Raw genomic sequence first — 18195 nt, 5'->3', positions numbered from 1 at the left:
TTTTCATGTTGAACTGTGCTTGTGTATGTTATTCCTCTGTAAAGTAGCACATGAAAAACATTCCCTTCTTTGGGTATTGATACTTCGTTTTTTCAGTGTTCAAGTTTGTCCTGATCTTGAAATCTTCTTGTGGCCCCAAGTATGTATTTAAATGGTGTAGACTCCATGTCATGAAAAGAAGAGAAGGATGTGAACAGAATCACCGGTTTGTTTTGTTACAAAATGTTCTCCTCATTCTTTGCTTATTGTATAATACTCCCACCAGTCCTTTGGAAATTGAAGCATATATATTATATTTTAGTCACTGTGCCTTACTTTGGGAGTGAGCAGTCCTTTTTATGGACTCCTTTTGTGAAAACTAAATACAACATGGCTCATTGTAAATAAATGTTCTGCTGATCATGGCACTAACTACTGTTGGTTAAACCTTCACTCTAATCTGTGAACACTTTGTAATGTTGTCATAGAGTAGTAGGTATGGCATTATATCAACAGTCAAGTAAGAAATGGTCTTCTTCAGTTCCAAATATACCCAATTGCCAAAATAGATGTAAACAGTAGCTGCATGTATCTGCACATTATTTTACAGATGTTCAACTGGTAATGAAATGGTTTATCAAGCTAACGACCACATAAAATGATGTTTTAGTAAATGGCTATTGAAGTGCCATTACAACCGCTCTCAGTATTAAGTCAATTGGTGGGTTTGAGGTGCCACTGTAAAATTGGTGTTGTTTTATGGCAAAAAGTAATACATTTGTCTGTAAGGTAATTAATAGTTTAGAATCATTATCTCAATCTTTACAGGATGAAATACAAAGGATTATTATTTTTTATTTTTTTAGGTTTAACTGCTATCTAAAAACGTGAATTCTTGAGGCACAAGTCTGCATTTTATCTGAGCGATCATTCTGTTACTTTGTCAATGCATGTTATCAAGTTATTTGCAACTCAATGCGATCTGTGATAGCTCTGTTTCAAAATAGTATTTTTTACATCTTGAATGTTCCGTACTGGGTTGAATTACATTTACAGTAGTATCATGATTGAGATCCCAGTCTCTTCAGCTTGATGTGTAAATGTTAGTCAAATATCATTTGTCTTTTAATAGCTGAGTGTTATTTGTGCATAAATGCATTTTGAAAGTTACATTTGAATATACATTTCCCCCCTTTCTGTTTCAGTCCTTGGGTTGAGTTTAAAGTGGACTTTGCGATGGTGACATTTCTGACACTGCGATTGAACGTGAAGATGGACTTTTGTCAAGTAATCCAAAATAGTACAAGAGACAACGTGGCAGTATGTGGCATGGGGGTAAATGTTAGAATAAAACGTATTTTATCATTGTACTCTGTAGTTGATCTATTTTGGTTGTTATTGTAAAATTGTGAATGTTCTCTACTTCATGCTAATTTATCCACTTTATTGTAAAAGACAAAAAAAAATGCATCCTCAAGCGTTTACTCAAATCAACCAAATGTCATGTTGTATAATAAAACAATAAGATGAGAAATCAAGCTGCCAAAACAAAGCTTGTGGGTTCTATTACTGAACAAGTCACAAATACTGAATATGTTGGCCGGTTTCCTGTACACAGATTAAGGCTAGTCCTGGATTAAAAATCTCCATTGAAAGTGCATTTAGTTCACGTGGGTCCTCATTACCTTGCCAGTCTGGATAGATTGTGAAATGCTTTTAGGTTTGTTCAAAACCATAGACGTGGTACATAGTCATTCGAACAACTTAATTGTCATCAGTTACTTTAATCTTTGTAAAACCATTACCAAAACATACAAATCAAACTTTTAATTTACAGAAATGTAAAGCACTAAGTGTTGCTTACATTGATTGAAAGAAATTTGTTGAATGACACTCACTCCATTCAAAAACAATACTCAAAAGTAATATGTTTGTTCAAAGGCAAAAAATGTTTCCAGTGTACACAGGATTGTAGTTGTATATCAGTGCTCTCTTCTTCACCTCTTCATCCTCAAATTTGTGAAAATTCTTTCTAGCTGTTAATGAAAAAAATGATCGGCATAGATTAGAGTGATTAAAACATTAACATGTGGAGTTTGATCTTGAACGCACCCTTCATGGCACAGCCAAGGGGGTGCATTCAATAACTCTCCCCATTAAAATAACGTCACTCTACATATTGGGATGAATACAATAGATTCAGTGATATTTTGCCACACAGTACTGTAATAGCTACCTTCATTGACCACGAAATCAGCCAAAAAGAAAGTGGTCTTAACAGCCGATGGCGAGTGTGGAATGTAGGGCCTTGTCCATTCAAATGCATTCTTTTCAGGGTGCCACTGGGTTCCATAGATGGGGAAACCGTATGCTACAGAAGAAACATTGAACCTATCAATGTCATCTTATGTAAGTACATGTTCCAGTTTAAGTTACTGTATATACTCTAGTGTTTGCTAAGTTAAAACAATGAATGTGCTTTACCTTCCATAGTTGACACAATCTCTGTTTTCCCATCACTGTTTGTAGTCAATACTTTGTAGAACTTCCTAAGGTCTGTATTGTTGTTATAACTCTGGAATGCAATGTTGAATGACTAGTTCACAATTAATGCTACAGAGGATACAGAAAAGCCTATGACTTGTGACATTTGGTGATTGTTCAGACACTGCACATGGTCATACCTCCAGAGTGAGACTCAATCCATGAGAGTTTTCAGTGATTGGCTCAGAGGCCAAGGCATCCAGAACCTCTGCTGGAAAGCCCTTGAACAGCTTACTCTCTCTGGATCCTGAAAGTGTAATAACTTCACATTACTCCAAGTTAGAGATTGTTGTTTTGGTGTGACTGTGAGTGCGTTTGTTCAGCATTTAGATAATTGTACATGTTCCATTTGTGATCAATTGGAAAATGCGATTCTGGTACAATCTGATGAGTTATGTTTTTCTCATATCTGTATGTGAACAGGTACAACATACCGTTAGTGAAAACCAGTGGCAACATCACACCACTGGTGTTGGTTTTGGATAGAAGCTTCATTCCGCTGGTCAGGTATGTCAATTCCTCAAATCCAAGACAGGTACCCCATACAGGGAAATAGTCCCCCCTGGAGTCCAGATTTTTATATATCACCTTTTCCATTTAGAACAGGTTTTTCTCCCACATATCGATGAAGCATAGACTGTGAAAGTATCAAAAGGAACATGTCATACCTCTATGGCAAGCTCGTAAAAGATTCTAGCAGCGTTCGCATACCCAGATGAAACGATGCTAGCATCACCACCAGGATAGAGTATTCTAGAGGCGGGTGGGGGGGTATATAGATCATTTTATAGAAGACAAAAACAACATGACAGTGGGTCTTGTACAGCAAATAGCATAGTTGACACCTACCCATTAATGGAGTTAAACAGTGTTTTGTACTCTTCCAGTGTCTGATTTATCCTGTAGAAATCACAGGAACGAGGTATATATAACGTACTTGGAAAATGAATATTAGGCCTATCTAAGAGAATATTCAATCCACTTTTAATAGATATGGTAATTCATAACCACATTTGAAAGGCTGTTGAGTCCTCAACTACATTACCAATCTAATACATACACCTTACATCACAGGGACGACTCTAGCTCCTACAGACTCCAGGAACTTGACATACGATGCAGCTATATAAGAGGCCTTCTGTGGTTGAGGTGAGTCTACCTCCTGAGCCAAGACACCTAAGAAATCACAGATACATTTTAGAAAGTGAATTACAGCGAGTTTAAAGTTAATGTATTTTCAGTAAAGCCACAATCCGTAAGATTTCCAATTATTTCAAGTAATTAAATAACCCTTGATTTTGAAGAATAGCCTGTGCTGTAGGCCTACTCTGAATGGGATACATTAATAATAGAGAATAGTATCATTCTAAGGACTGACTATAGCTTCACCGTGGTTTGTTTTGGTTGTCAAAGAGGAATTTGAAAAGGGCTACAATGCAAATGTTCAATTCACACATAATCATCTATTGTTTAGAAGGAAGTGTCAATATGTGTTAGCTAGATCTTTATTGGTATAGGGTATATATAGGGTATATATATTTTATAATAAATATACACTGAACAAAAACATAAATGCAACGTGTAAAGTGTTGGGGGGTGTTGAGGAGTATTTATTTCTGTTAAAAAGCCCTTTTGTGGGGGAAAAAATGAATTCCGATTGGCTGGATCTGGATCCCCAAGTGCCAAGTGGGTGGATCTATACCCTCCAAGTCTCATTTTCATCCATCATGTGAAATTCATAGATTACAGCCTAATGAATGTATTGACATTGACTGATTTCCTTATATGAACTGTAACATAGTAAACTCTTTGAAATTGTTGCGTTTATATTTTTGTTCAGTATACATGATGTAACACTGTAGTTTCATGCAATCAGTCATGTGATGCAGAAAATGTATTGATTATCGGCATGTCGTTCCTGTTCTTCGGCACTGTGCGGACAAAATTGAAAAGGCGAAACAAAACAGTTGTGCGAAACTGCTCATTCTCTAAACGTGTTTCCGCAATGCCTAGATCAAATATTTATTCTTAAAAATATGATATCTCCGTCTAAAGAGGTCTCGATGGTGACAGTGCAAACAAAGATATAGGTTGCGGTTGAAGAGTCGGTTGCATAGTTTCATTTTTTGTTTAACGTTTCCACTAAATAGCACAGGCACAAAGTCAAAATTGGCATATCGTAAAAATGTATGTAAACAAAAATACTTTATGGTTTGGGATTAGGCATAAGGTTAGCAGTGTGTTGAGGTTAGGTTTAAGATCACGTAGAAATAAATTTGTAACTTGTGGCTAACCTGTTTTGACTAAATGCGTGAATGGCACATCCGGTTTTTAGCCTTCAAAATAAAAGTACAAATTGTAGAGGAAAGGTTTTTTGTTTTTCTATAATATCTTTGATAAAAGTCCTGAACCTTGACCCTATTGAAATGTAAATAACATTTTAAAATAACCATATATTTTAAGTGATTGCAAGTGATATTCTTCTAAATAGCTAACATTTTTTGATTAATCAAAAATTCAGATATGACCACCAAAACTACTTTAGAAGGACTTTATGTTGGACTGTATGTATCAGATACAGTATTTCTAACATGAAGGCCTGCTATGCCATGAAATAGCTGCAAGTTTAACTTAAAATGGTGGCAGGTACACTGTTTCATGTCCTCTCTTTCTGTACAATGTAACTGCATGTACAAAGTACAATGTACAATGCAGACCAGCGTCCAACATGTTATGAGGAACATAAAGGAAATAAAACTTTTTTTGCATGCATACATCCACAATGCTGAGAGGGATTAGATTAATTCATCCATTCCTCATCCATTAATATTCACTGACTGTACAAAACATTAGGAACACCTTCCTACTATTGAGTTGCACCCCCCTTTTGCCCTCAGAACAGTCTCAATTCGTCCGGACATGGACTCTATAAGATGTTCCACAGGGATGCTGTCCCATGTTGATTCCAAAGTTTCAAAACACAGGCCTTAAATTAAGTAGTTCTACAATTCCAGACGCAAAAATGAATGGTGCAAAAGATATTTGAACCATTACCAGGTTTTACCGCTAGGCTTTATGTGCCGCAGTATTCGTCTGGCATAGGGATGCTTGCCCATGTTAACTCCAATTATTTCCCTCAGTTGTCAAGTTTGCTGAATGCCCTTTGGGTGGTGGACCATTCTTGATACACACTGGAAACAGTTGAGCATGAAATACCCAGCAGCGTTGCAGTTCTTGACACTCAAACCGGTGCACCTGGCACCCACTACCATACCTCGTTCAAAGGCACTTCAATCTTTTGCCTTGCCCATTTACCCTTTAAATTGCACCCATATACAAGCCATGTCTCAATTGTCTCAAGGCTTAAAAATCCTTATTTAACCTGTCTCCTCCCCTTCATCTACACTGACTGAAGTAGATTTAACAAGTGACATCAATAAGGGATCATAGCTTTCACCTGGATTCCCCTGATTCCCCATGTTTTGTACACTGCATAGATACTGTATGAAAATATCAGAAGGGTTTGTCGGACAAGTATTTGGCGCCCTCAGGTGTTCATTTCCTAGAGGTGCGTAGAGCAGGATACATAAAGCTTATGATGGAAATACAGATTAAAAGTCTACCGTGACACAAAATCTATAGTACATGAAAACACATAAAAATGTTCATGGGGGAAACATGACTGCTCAAATCTGTAGTAAATTCAATTTGTATTTTATTATTGGAAACATCTAAAACAATAGTCTACCTATACAGTAGGTTACCTCCAACTCCCCATTCAATACAATCTTCAAGTCTACTCACATGTAGGCATTATTAAACCTATGTGTGGGGTTATCGGTTTTCCAGTGTTTATGACGGTATATCCCCAAAAATGAACTTGATATTGTCCATGGCGTGCTGGACATTGGACGAGCCGTGCACGGCGTTCTCCAAGATGCTTTTGGCAAACTGTGCACGTAGAGAGTCGGGTTTTACTTGCATGGCCTGTTCAGGATCGGCAGGCCCCATCATCTCTCTCCATTCTGCGATAGCGTTTTCTTTGCTCAGGATCATCATGATAGATGGACCTCTACAAAAGATAAATCAAATCGGCCGTTAAAGCTGATGCAATGTCAAGACCTGGGTTGGGGTCAGTTCAATTTAAATCTGATACATTTAGGAAGTTAAGCAAAATTCCAATTTCTCATTGAAAAGAAATTGCACTTTTCAATTGTTGAATAAGTATTTGAATAAATCTCCTGAAATGGAATAGAATAAATCCAAACCTGGTCAAGACTTAAGTTTCATTCTAGCAAACTGTAAACTCACATGATTGCAGGTCTTGAATGTTAAAGAACATGTCAACTCACTGTGACATGTAGTCAACCAGGTTACTAAAGAAGTCCTTCCCTTTGTGATCTTTGTAGAACTCCTCTGCCATCTCTCGTGTCAGTTTGGTTTCTTTCACTTGTGAAATACTAAACCCAGCCTCTTTAATTTGATTCATAATGGTATCTGAAATAAAGATCAACAACCACAATTTTCATTGACATTCAATGTCATGACAGAAACAATACTTGTCTCTTTAAAACAACAATTTGCAAGTTTATTTGTTGTAAGAGTGCTTTAAATACATAAAAACTGAAACAACCTATAACAACCATCTATCCATAATGAGGCAAACTTATTAACATTGCCTGGATAAATAACCATGAAGTTAGGACAGAGACCCAGGTACTGTACCTTTGTGTTCTTGTGTAGAGTCAGGTTTGATCACGGCCAGTGTGTGCTCTGTGGGGAAAAAGCGGTTGAGATCTCTCTGAGCCTCCTCGGGAGTAGAGCTGCCATGAATCTGGTTGATGGTCACATTGTCGATTGCAAACTGGGCTCGCAGACTAGGAATGAAGCACAATTACAGTGGCAAGATGAGACAGTTAATTGAACATACATAAATAACATGAAATGAACTAGGACTATCCAAATGAAGTGTTCCCCAGTTGCTACCTTTCAGGGAATCTTTCTTTGGCCTCATCCAAGACTTTTGGACCCAGTAAACCTCTCCAGTGTTGGATTGCATCATCTCGAGTTAAAGCCAAAGCCAACACGGGGCCACTGCGATACAACAAGGGAAACAAAACACTTCTGTCAGAAAGTTCAAGCTGTCGATTCGCCACAACCAGTAGCCAATCATTTACCTTACATTTGGTCACTGTAAACTGTGCATATTAGATCATCTATCAATCTTATTTTGCCACATGGGGCGGCAGGGTAGCCTAGTGGTTAGAGCGTTGGACTAGTAACCGAAAGGTTGCAAGTTCAAATCCCCGAGCTGACAAGGTACAAATCTGTCGTTCTGCCCCTGAACAGGCAGTTAACCCACTGTTCCTAGGCTGTCATTGAAAATAATAATTTGTTCTTAACTGACTTGCCTAGTAAAATAAAGGTAAAATAAAAATAAAAAAAATAAAAAATTCAGCACGCCACATCACTACGAAGCAAATTATTGTGGGAGTTTGTCACCTGGTCATATGATTAATTAGACATGGGAAAAAGTCAGTGCCCTCATGCTCCTTGTAGAACTCTTTGGCCTGGTCCTCTGTGAGGGTTACCTCCCTCTGCATCGCTATCTGGAAGCCAGAGTCATGGATAGTCTTCAAGATCTCATCTTGTCATGTTGAAAAGCAAACCAGAATCTCAGTCAGTAAGTACAGAAATGAACAGGTGGAGCAACAAGGTACACATTGGCATGACTAGTATTACTAAACAATAATAATAAGACATGCATATTTTTGGTTTTGACTTTAGAACATGTTCACTGAAAAATGCAACTCTAAGAAGATTTGAACCACTTTGAACCACTCATAAAAGGAGCTAGGACTTACTTCTGGCATAAAATGTCAAACATAAAAGTAGAAGATACCTTTTTTCTCCCTGAGAAGACTTGGACGAATAAGAGCAAGAGTCTTTTCAATCCTTGCATTGGATCCAGCATGCATCTCTAAAGAAAAATCAAAGGTGGGAAAGAAGTATGCCAGTTGCCTGCTAGCCACCTCAGTGCTGCTTTCTGACATGCCCAGATCCACGTCCTGTACAACCTTTGACCTAAGAGAGATCACCCAAAACACACATACTTTGTATTAATTTTGCTTGCCATTTTTGTTGTTGTAAGATTTTACAAAAACAATATTCAGGTTTAAAAGAAAGAAACAAGGAAATGTTAACTGATTTCTGATACGTTTGATCAAACCTCTCAAATCTGCAATCGGTTGCATGATGTGGTACGATTGTGCATCAGGCATGTGTGTTTAATCTACTCAGCAAACTGCACTGAGAACCCAAACCTTTTCTTTGGTTGGATGAGCTCAGCGTGTTCAGGATCTATGATGGCTGTCAATGAATGAGACTCTCCTTCACCCACCTCGTCTCCCTTAGACAGAATCAAGGCGTGGACAGGCCCACTAGACATGGCCTTCACAAACGCTGGCTAGAAAATAAAAAATCACTCTAGTCAGATTGAGAAAATTGTCATGTATATATATATTTGTTTTTTATAAAAATAAAAAAAAATCATGTTGTTAAATGAAAACTCCTGCTCTAAGGTATCTGGATGCAATTGGGTGATACTGATACAATTGTGTTACTGAACCCTCCTTGTCACAAGTGCAGCATAGTAAGAAGTGATGTTCTTCTGTCTTGCTTTCACCCACCTCTTTGGCTTTCTCCTTATAAAAAGCATGAATTTGCTCTTCATCCAACACCCTTTCCTCCTCCGCAACAATTGAAAAACCAGCATCTAAAGCCTATGCACAATACATTTGTGAGTTAAATGCAGCCATTATATTCAAGTAAAATGCAATAACATGAACAAGGATAGACTATAAGAATTTAATGTGAAGCACTTAGAAGTAAACACCTTACTTTTTGTATGATTCCTTCCACTTGACCTCCTACTACAGCATCTGGCTTTATGATGACCACATGGTATGGTCCATGATCTAATGGCACACACAAGACTTCCTCAAATCCCCTCCATTTAAACTTACCCAAACCATTTAATATCAACAAAATGTTAAACGAAAATATATGCATACAGTAAGAAACGATGTAGCAGTATTCTAGCAGTGAAATTGGTGACATACCGCCAATTTCTATGTTGGCATTTTGGGTCGTCGGAGGCTTTTTTCTTGCTTGATGATTGTCCTCTAAGAAAAGCTCGTGGACCTATTTGAAAGTTTGACAGTAGGTTCAAAATGCTACTCAGTATACCAGTCTGTAGACCCCTTACAGGTGACAATGTTAGGAACCTCTTACTTCAGGTACATATTTTGAGCCCAGTTCTTGCTTCTTCTTCTCTTGATCCACCAGTTCCAACATAGTTTTTTGTAGAAGAGGTCCATTGACTCCTCTTACTATTGACACCAATGTACCACCCTGAAACAGCAGAGCACACCACGGTGCCAAATGAAAGGTTTACTCTTAGCACAAATGTCAAAATAGTTTATTACACCAACTAAAAACAGTATATTTTTGGACAATTCTCATGGTTATGACACAATTATCATAGGTGTGCTAACACAGCCTTGTGTTAGTGAGTAAGTTACATATCATATGTCATAACACCTATCAAACTATTCTGATGCATAAAAAATTACACTGTCTGTAACTTGACATTCAGTGATATAAGATCATGACAATATTATGGTGCTGTTATAAGCTCACTACTTACAGAGTAGAAAAGGAAGACTGGTTGACATTTCCCTTTAAGTGAACTTAACTCAAGTAAACTGCTGGCCTCCCCCTGAAAGTGAGTTAAACAGAACACTTATGACAATTTACAGCAGTTTCTTTTTCAAAAAGGGTATGGTTTTCCAGAGGCCCAGATGGAAGTTGTGTTCAATTCACAACAAAAAGAAGAAAAAAGACTGAAGGGACCTGTTGCAAAACTTTCTAGAACATTTTCTGTTGCATGCCTTAATAAACACGACCCAGGTGTTGACATTGGACCTCCACCCAGGCTACTGGTCTGGTAGGGTCTGGATCATGGACCTCCCACACACAGACAGGTACCGGAATTAGTTTGGCTAGGTTTTAATGCGCAGGGTTACCAGAAGTGTACCAGGATCAGAATCTGAGGTGATGATAGCTGAAAATGCCTTAACTTACCACAGCGAAGCGCAACAGGTCATCTCCATATTCACTCCTCAATTTTCTGAAGATGTTCTGCACAGCCTTGCATGGCCCACACCATCTCTGGTAGACTTCTATTACTACAATCATGGATATCAGCATATTACTCCTCCTATCAAAACTACAGCAGTCTGACAGCTTCTTAGTTCATTATCTGACAGCATGACCACTCATTAAAGAAAACTCAACCAACTCATATTTACTACGTGACAACCTTTGAAAGCTGCCTACCAAGAAGTCCTGGGCCTGACAATGCTTCCTCCCATTGTTCTTCAGAAGATATTTCAATCTGTAAAATGATATTTAAAAAGGACAATGTAAAGTACTTTAGACATATTTATTTATTTAAAAGAATGACTTGCGGCTACTGTTACTGTACTGCTGATGAACAACAGTAAATATGTGTTGGGAGTTAACGTTAGCTAGTTGTAGACAAACTTACTTGAATTTGGACGTCCTTTTTCCTTGACATTTTCTAAATGTAAAAATATTAAAATAATAATTGATTCATTCACATGGCTGTTTTTGTTATCACAACTTGTGGGGGAAAAAGCAACGGGCGAACGTTAGATTGCTAGCCAGTTAAACCAGTGATACTGTAAGCAGAAGGCTAAACAGCCGGCAGCAATAATACTGTTCACGTTACCGTAACAACACTCTTTCAAACATTCTTTCCGTTTGAAAGTATGCAATTGCTATGACTTAGGACTTCATAACTAGCTAAAAATATGTCATTGGCCACACCTTGCTTGCTGATAAATTAAAATGTAGCTAGCTAGTAAGAAATATACGTTTGGAACAGCCATCTCTGCCTGAAAGGGTCGACTAGAAACTCTGTGGGTCGGTCGTTGATCATATTGGGCTATGTTTGGAATAACAAAGTTATTTCTTAGGAAATAATTGGTTGATAATACTCTGATATCATGCTATGGGAGCCTGGTCAGTGTTTATGCATCCATGATTCGCCGATGTGTTGCCAATTGGCGTTGTCAGTCACAAAACGTTGGCCTGTTATTACTTGCTTAAAACCAGCATTTTCACCTTTGGATGAATAGCATGCCCAGAGTGAACTGCCTCCTACTCTGTCCCACATGCTAATATATTAGGATGACGAGACGTCCGGAAATGTCCCGTTTATATTGTATAACTGTGCGTTAAAAACAGATCGCAAAGTGAAATATTTTACTTGGCAAGAAAGACCGGGCAGCAGAGCCTACCGGTTGACGTCTCAATCACGCTGTGCTTGTTTAGGCCAACAGAGGGGGCTGCTCGCGATAGCAGCTTCATTCACTCTTCTTCTTCTACTAACTACTTGCTCGCAATAGTTTTAGAGAAAACTGCAGTGGACAACTCGGCCAGAAGCTAGCAAGTGTCAAGTGAATCCACAACATCACCACAAATGTATTTTCAAGTCAGGTAAGATACAATCGATTGAGATACAAGCTAGTGATGTTATAATGTCACAATATATTAAATAGATAGATGATCTGCTCTATAAGGTTTTAAATAGGTTAAGGTAGCTAGCTAAGTTAGCTAGCTACTGTTATGGTAGCTAGGTTAAAAAATGTTCACATGTAAACATGCAGTGGACGGGCTATTTTGAAAATATATTAAGATTATATTAAATGAATGCACAATTCATTTGGAGAATATTTTTTGTAGATTACAATTTTAATGGTTTGGCATTATAAGTAGTGTGAAAATATATTTAGAAATGTTCTGGATAACATTAGCAGTGGAGAGGAAGGAGAGAAGGAAGACTGGATAGGAAGAAGAGTGAAGGAGACAGAGGAGGAAAAGTAAAGATATGATTACAGAGCCTGCCAATTTATTATTCCTGTTTCAAATATTTTTGATTAACCACACACAAGAATGGTGTATAGGTATACAAGACAGGTATACAATCCTTATCTAAACATAAAAGAGCATTCAGGAACAACAAGACCCAGAGCCCTGGGTGCAAAACAAATAATACAAAACACGACATACAAAACAAGGACACGTAGAAAGAAAGAGGGAAGATGCCCCCCACCCACACTTATTCCCCCCCCCCCCCCCAACTGCTCGGGTGGCAGGGCCAGCATATGCTGCCCAAAAGTAGATTCAAATATTACAATTGAGAGTGCGTTAATAAGTACAAATTCACAGCGCCGACTCGTCCAAGTAGGAGAGGAAAGGCTGCCAGATTTGATCAAATGTTGATAATTTATTGTTCAGAATATATCTAATTCTTTCTAAGTGTACAGTGTTTGCCAATTCACTGAGCCATAATTTGTTAGAGGGCGCTTCCCTCCTTTTCCAAAACAACAAGATTATTTTTTTTGCCGAAATGAGACCGTACGAGATTAGTTGTTTTTGGGGGTTGGTTAATCCGTTTAGGGACTCAGATACTCCCAGGATTATCAGATGCGGGTCTGGATCTATTGAAGTCTCCAAAACTTCAGAGAGGATCCCAAAAATTCCACACCAATAACCATGGAAGCTAGAGCATAGGGCAAAGCAGTGGAGTAGTGTACCCTGCGCAGCCTGACATTTATCACATGTAGGGGATGTATCAGGAAATATCCTATGTAGTTTAGTTTTGGAATAGTGTAATCTGTGTAATACCTTGAATTGTATGAGACGATGTATGGAGTTAATGGAGCATGTGTGGATATACTCCAAGCCCTCTTCCCAGTCTGCCACAGAAATGTCAGTCCCTAGTTATTCCTCCCATTTTGCCTTGATGGCATCTGTAGAAGGTGTGCTAACAGATTGAAAAGCATCATATAGACGCGATATCAGTTTATCTGGGGTGGGGCATATTTTTATGCATCCGTCAAACATGGAAGGTTTGACGGACGCATTCCCAAATGTTGGGAGGTGTTTTCTAACGTAGTCTCTAATTTGTAGGTATCTGAAAAAATTACTTCTGGGAAGATTATAAGTTTCTCTTAGCAACTCAAAGGAAGCAAAGGTCCCTTCTATGTATAAATCCCCTATGGTACTTATCCCCAGCTCTCCCCATCGCTCAAAGGTGTTATCAAGGTTAGAAGGGGCAAAGGAGGGATTCCTGGCGACAGGGAGCATGAATGACATTGGTCTAAGCTCAAAGTGGACTTTAATTTGCTTCCAGATTCGGACCGTGCTATGTGTAATAGGATTGTTACAATAAAGTGACATCTCCAGATTGACAGGCGACAAAATCACAGCGCCAATAGAGAAGGGGTGACACTCCTCACGCTCCATAGTAAGCCAGCTGGATGCCGGAAGTGCGTCATCCAGCAAAAACGTAACACCGCGGAGGTTAGCGGCCCAGTAATAAAATATAAAATTTGGGAGAGACAATCCTCCTTCCATCTTGGATTTACAGAGGTGTTTTTTTACCTATCCTGTGTGTTTTATAATCCCAGTGTCAGGATTTGGCCAGGGTTGTTCCGGTTTTTGGTCACTAGATTTATTATTATATTTATTATTATATTATATTATTATTATTATTATATATATTTATTATTATTATACTAGATGCCCCCATTGTGCCTTTTGACCTTTTGTTTTCCCTTGATCCCCATTATTATTTGCACCAGTGCCTCGTTTCCCCTGATTGTATTTAAACCCTTTGTTTTCCTCAGTTCTGTGCTCTGTGTTTGTATGTTAGCACCCAGCCCTAGTACTCTGTGTACTCTTGTTGATCCCGGTGGACTCTCTTGAGGAATTCTGTTTTTTTGTTCTTGTTTGTTTGTTTTTTGAGTATCTTTTGAGGCTTTTTGTGCTTTACCTTCCACCTTGTGGATTTACCTTTTTGTCTTGGAGGATTACCTTTGTTCTTATGGAATTCCTTTTGAGGTTGTGGAGTTACATGTTTTCCTGAAGAACTTCACTTTTTACTTCATTAAATACACCGTCTCAAGTACTGCTGTGTCTGCCTCATCTTCTGGGTTCTGCCGACTATTCGTGGCTCAGTTGGTTAAGTGACTGTTCCTCACTCCGGAGACCCGGGTTCGTAACCGGGTCCTGACACCCAGATGAAAGGATTGATAATTGAGTCCAGGTGTTTATGAAAGGATTTAGGTATGAATACTGGGATGTTCTGATATAGGTAGAGCAGTTGTGGGAGGAAGACCATTTTAATGGCATTAATTCTTCCGAGCAGAGAAATTGGCAGAGTTCTCCAAAATAGTATGTTTGCTTTGAGTTTTTGTATCAGAGAGGGGAAATTCTCTTTAAATAGTAAGGAGTATTGTTTGGTAACTACAATTCCTAGGTAGGTACATTTTTCTGAAGATAACTTAAATGGGAGATGTTCTGGCCAGGAGGTGTTTTGCGACCGTATGGGCATTAATTCACTCTTGTTCCAATTTATTCTATATCCCGAGAAGGTACCAAACAAATTGATCACATCAATAATAGCTGGGATACTAGCCTGGGGTTCTGTTACATAGAGGAGGATGTCATCTGCGTATAGGGAAAAATCTTATTTAGAGTATCTTTAGTATTATAGCCGTGTATTGCTGCATGAGATCTAATCGTCTGAGCGAGGGGTTCGATAATTAGGGCGAAGAGCATAGGCTACAGCGCACAACCCTGCCTTGTCCCCCTGTTAAGGTTAAATCAGGGCGACAATGATTGGTTAGTGAGTATTCTGGCACAGGGGTTCCTATATAAAAGCTGGATCCAATTTATGAACTCATCTCCAATATTACATTTCTGTAGGACCTTGAATAGATAGGGCCACTCAACTTGGTCAAAGGCCTTTTCAGCGTCAAGAGATATGACGGTAAGGTCCACGTTGGGTAACCTCTGAGAATACATAATATTGAAGAGGCGCCTGAGATTGAAGCATGAGTTTCTGTTAGGGATAAAGCCAGTCTGATCCAAATGGAACAATTTGTCAATTAAAGTGCTAAGCCTGTTAGCCAGAGTTTTTGCTAAAATCTTTTGGTCTGTATTAAGGAGAGATATTGGTCTGTATGACCCTACCTCTTCTGGATCTTTACCTTTCTTATGTATAACTGTAATGAACGCTTCGTCCAAAGTGGATGGGAGAGCTCCATCCTCATTGGCCTGAACCAACATTTTGTGCAGATAGGGAGAGAGCATGTTGTTTTATAGAATTCACCAGGGTATCCATCTGGGCCCGGGGTCTTGCCACTCTTTAGAGATTTAATTGTTTCTCGAATTTCATCAAGAGATATTTCCTTATTCAGGAAGTTAGAATCTTCCTGGTTCAAAAATGTTTGCATAATTAAGGGGTTAGGATCCACGTTTAGATGTATATAGAGTCTCATAAAACTGCCGGAATCTGTAATTGATGTCTTTGGGGGAAGAGAGTAATTCCCCAGATGCAGATTTAACTTTGTGAATCATTCGGTCACTCACATTTTTTCGAATTTGTCTTGCGAGTAATTTGTGTGGTTTGTCACCAAACTCAAAATATTTTTGCTTGGCATAGAGAAAAGATTTAGCAATTTTTGCTGAGAGGATCTGATTATATTCAAATTAAAATTTGTCCCTCCAGTTCTTCCAGTTTTCCTCTGTTTTGCCTACTCAAGCCTTCAGTGTTTCCCACAATAATGCTGGGGAGGTCTCTGTTTTGTCGTTGGTATCAAAGAAAAATTTAATTTGGTCTTTAAGATATTCACAGAATTTTGGTTCTGTGAGGAGCTGAGGATTCAACCTCCAGACCATCTCGTTTGGTACAATGTCACCCAATGTCAGGGAGAAGGTGAGTGGACTGTGGTCCGAGATTATAATATCACGATACCTCACATTACAGGTATAGGGGAGTAGTCTAGCATCCAACAAAAAGTAGTCAATTCGAGTGTAAACATTGTGAACATGAGAGTAAAAGGAGTATTCCCTACCCGTAGGGTTAGCGATCCTCCATATATCAAATAAGTTAGAATTTTTTATGTAGGTATTCAAGAATTCGCTTGAATAGGAGGTAGGGGTTCGCCGGGTAGAGGATCTATCCAAATACTGGTCTAGCACACAGTTAAGGTCCCCTCCAATGACCAGGTTAGTATGGGAGATATCTGGAATCAGGGCAAGGACTCTTTTGAAAAAAGAGGGGTTATCAATGTTTGGCCCATAGATATTTAGTAGAGTTACTGAGGTAGAGTGGATTTCTCCTATTACGATCACATACCGGCCCTCTTTATCCGCAAGGGTGGTTTTATGTAGAAAGGGAATTCCTTTCCGTACCAGAATCACTGTGCCTCTCGTTTTGGCAGAGAAGTTAGAGTGATACACTGCCCCACCCACCTACACTTAAGTCTGCTATGAGAGTTATTCTTCAGATGGGTTTCTTGCAAAAATATAATCAGACGAGAGTGCTTTCAGGTGGGCTAGGACCTTGCCCCTCTTAATTGGTTTGTTTAAACCCTTGACATTCATTCTTCACTATGGCTGTGAACTATTTGCAAGCATGGGGAAAGAACACATATAATCTAAAATGTTTACATTGTCTCCTTTTAAAAAGGCAACCTCTGCGTGAAGAGATCCAGAAGGCAGCAGTGACACTGCAGGAAAAATGCCCCAATGTGACCATCAATGAGGATGCATTGTGTGACGAGGTTACTGGCCTGCAAGGGTTCCTAAAGGGGGGATCGCTTGAAGAATGGAAAACATCTGGAGACAATGCTTAGTCAGAGATGGAGCACGGTGGTTACCCACTTCAAAAAGAATGACATCCCACACACTAACCTGGCTAGATTAGCTTCTGTTGTCATGTGCTTACCTGGAGGTAATGCACCAGTCGAGAGAGTGTTCTCCCAAATTAATGCTCTATGGACAGCAGCAAGAAATAGGTTCACTGTTCCTACCATCAAGGCTGTGCTTATTGTGAAGACAAACTTCAACCTCCCCTGCCAGGAGTTCATGGAGAAGCTGGCCAAAGACAGAACAATCCTGAAGAAAATACATTCTTTTGAGAAATATACAGATTAGGTTGGTATAAGTATATTATGTAGTTACCAATCTCATCAGCATCTTATTTCTTTATGATGTTGTTAAGTATTTCACGTAGACTATTGTCTGTTCTTTCAATTTTGCTCATGCTCTTATTGTGGCAGGACCACTGAATGGCTGTTCAGATCGGACAGTTCTGTCTTGTCTATAGTGTTTCTGTAGTATAGGTGTTTTCTTTGCCTATCACAATGTGCCTGTTAGACTAAATATATGAAACCGGAATTGTCCCCCTTTTTTATTTAATAGATAATAATATTGGATATTTTAATTATATATTGGCCGCTGAACTGGAAATGTCCCCGGTTTTCATTTCAGAAATCTGGTCACCTTATAATATATGCATATTAATATTATTATTGGATAGAAAACACTCTGAAGTTTCTAAAACTGTTTGAATGATGTCTGTGAGTATAACATAACTCATATGGCAGGTGAAAACCTGAGACAAATCCAACCAGGAAGTGGGAAATCTGAGATTTGTAGTCAAGTTGCACTTCCTACAGCTTCCACTAGATGTCAACCGTCTTTAGAAACTGGTTTAAGGATTCTACTATA

General features: G+C 38.7%; 2 protein-coding genes across 2 annotated transcripts; both read right to left on the bottom strand.

Annotated features, from left to right (window-relative positions):
• Nucleotides 1–1914: 1914 nt before the first annotated feature.
• LOC123990335 (gamma-glutamyl hydrolase-like) lies at nucleotides 1915–4434 on the bottom strand. Its single transcript, XM_046290920.1, has 9 exons — nucleotides 4425–4434; nucleotides 3591–3702; nucleotides 3373–3423; nucleotides 3192–3276; nucleotides 2958–3111; nucleotides 2664–2770; nucleotides 2464–2554; nucleotides 2216–2350; nucleotides 1915–2015 (listed from the first exon to the last, which is right to left on the bottom strand). The coding sequence occupies exons 1-9, from the start codon at nucleotides 4432–4434 to the stop codon at nucleotides 1915–1917; spliced, it is 846 nt and encodes a 281-aa protein (XP_046146876.1).
• Nucleotides 4435–6221: 1787 nt separating this feature from the next.
• Nucleotides 6222–11633, bottom strand: LOC123990271 (thioredoxin domain-containing protein 6-like). The gene is made up of 15 exons (XM_046290858.1): nucleotides 11135–11633; nucleotides 10924–10981; nucleotides 10669–10772; nucleotides 10232–10303; nucleotides 9817–9936; nucleotides 9645–9726; nucleotides 9424–9500; nucleotides 9213–9305; nucleotides 8847–8989; nucleotides 8426–8607; nucleotides 8026–8170; nucleotides 7510–7617; nucleotides 7249–7400; nucleotides 6876–7020; nucleotides 6222–6595 (listed from the first exon to the last, which is right to left on the bottom strand). The coding sequence occupies exons 1-15, from the start codon at nucleotides 11162–11164 to the stop codon at nucleotides 6376–6378; spliced, it is 1731 nt and encodes a 576-aa protein (XP_046146814.1). The 5' UTR covers nucleotides 11165–11633; the 3' UTR covers nucleotides 6222–6375.
• Between the last annotated feature and the right edge of the window lie 6562 nt (nucleotides 11634–18195).

The sequence above is a fragment of the Oncorhynchus gorbuscha genome, linkage group LG12 (assembly GCF_021184085.1).
Source record: "Oncorhynchus gorbuscha isolate QuinsamMale2020 ecotype Even-year linkage group LG12, OgorEven_v1.0, whole genome shotgun sequence".
Lineage (NCBI taxonomy): Eukaryota > Metazoa > Chordata > Actinopteri > Salmoniformes > Salmonidae > Oncorhynchus > Oncorhynchus gorbuscha.
This window is presented reverse-complemented; position numbering and strand designations above follow the sequence as displayed.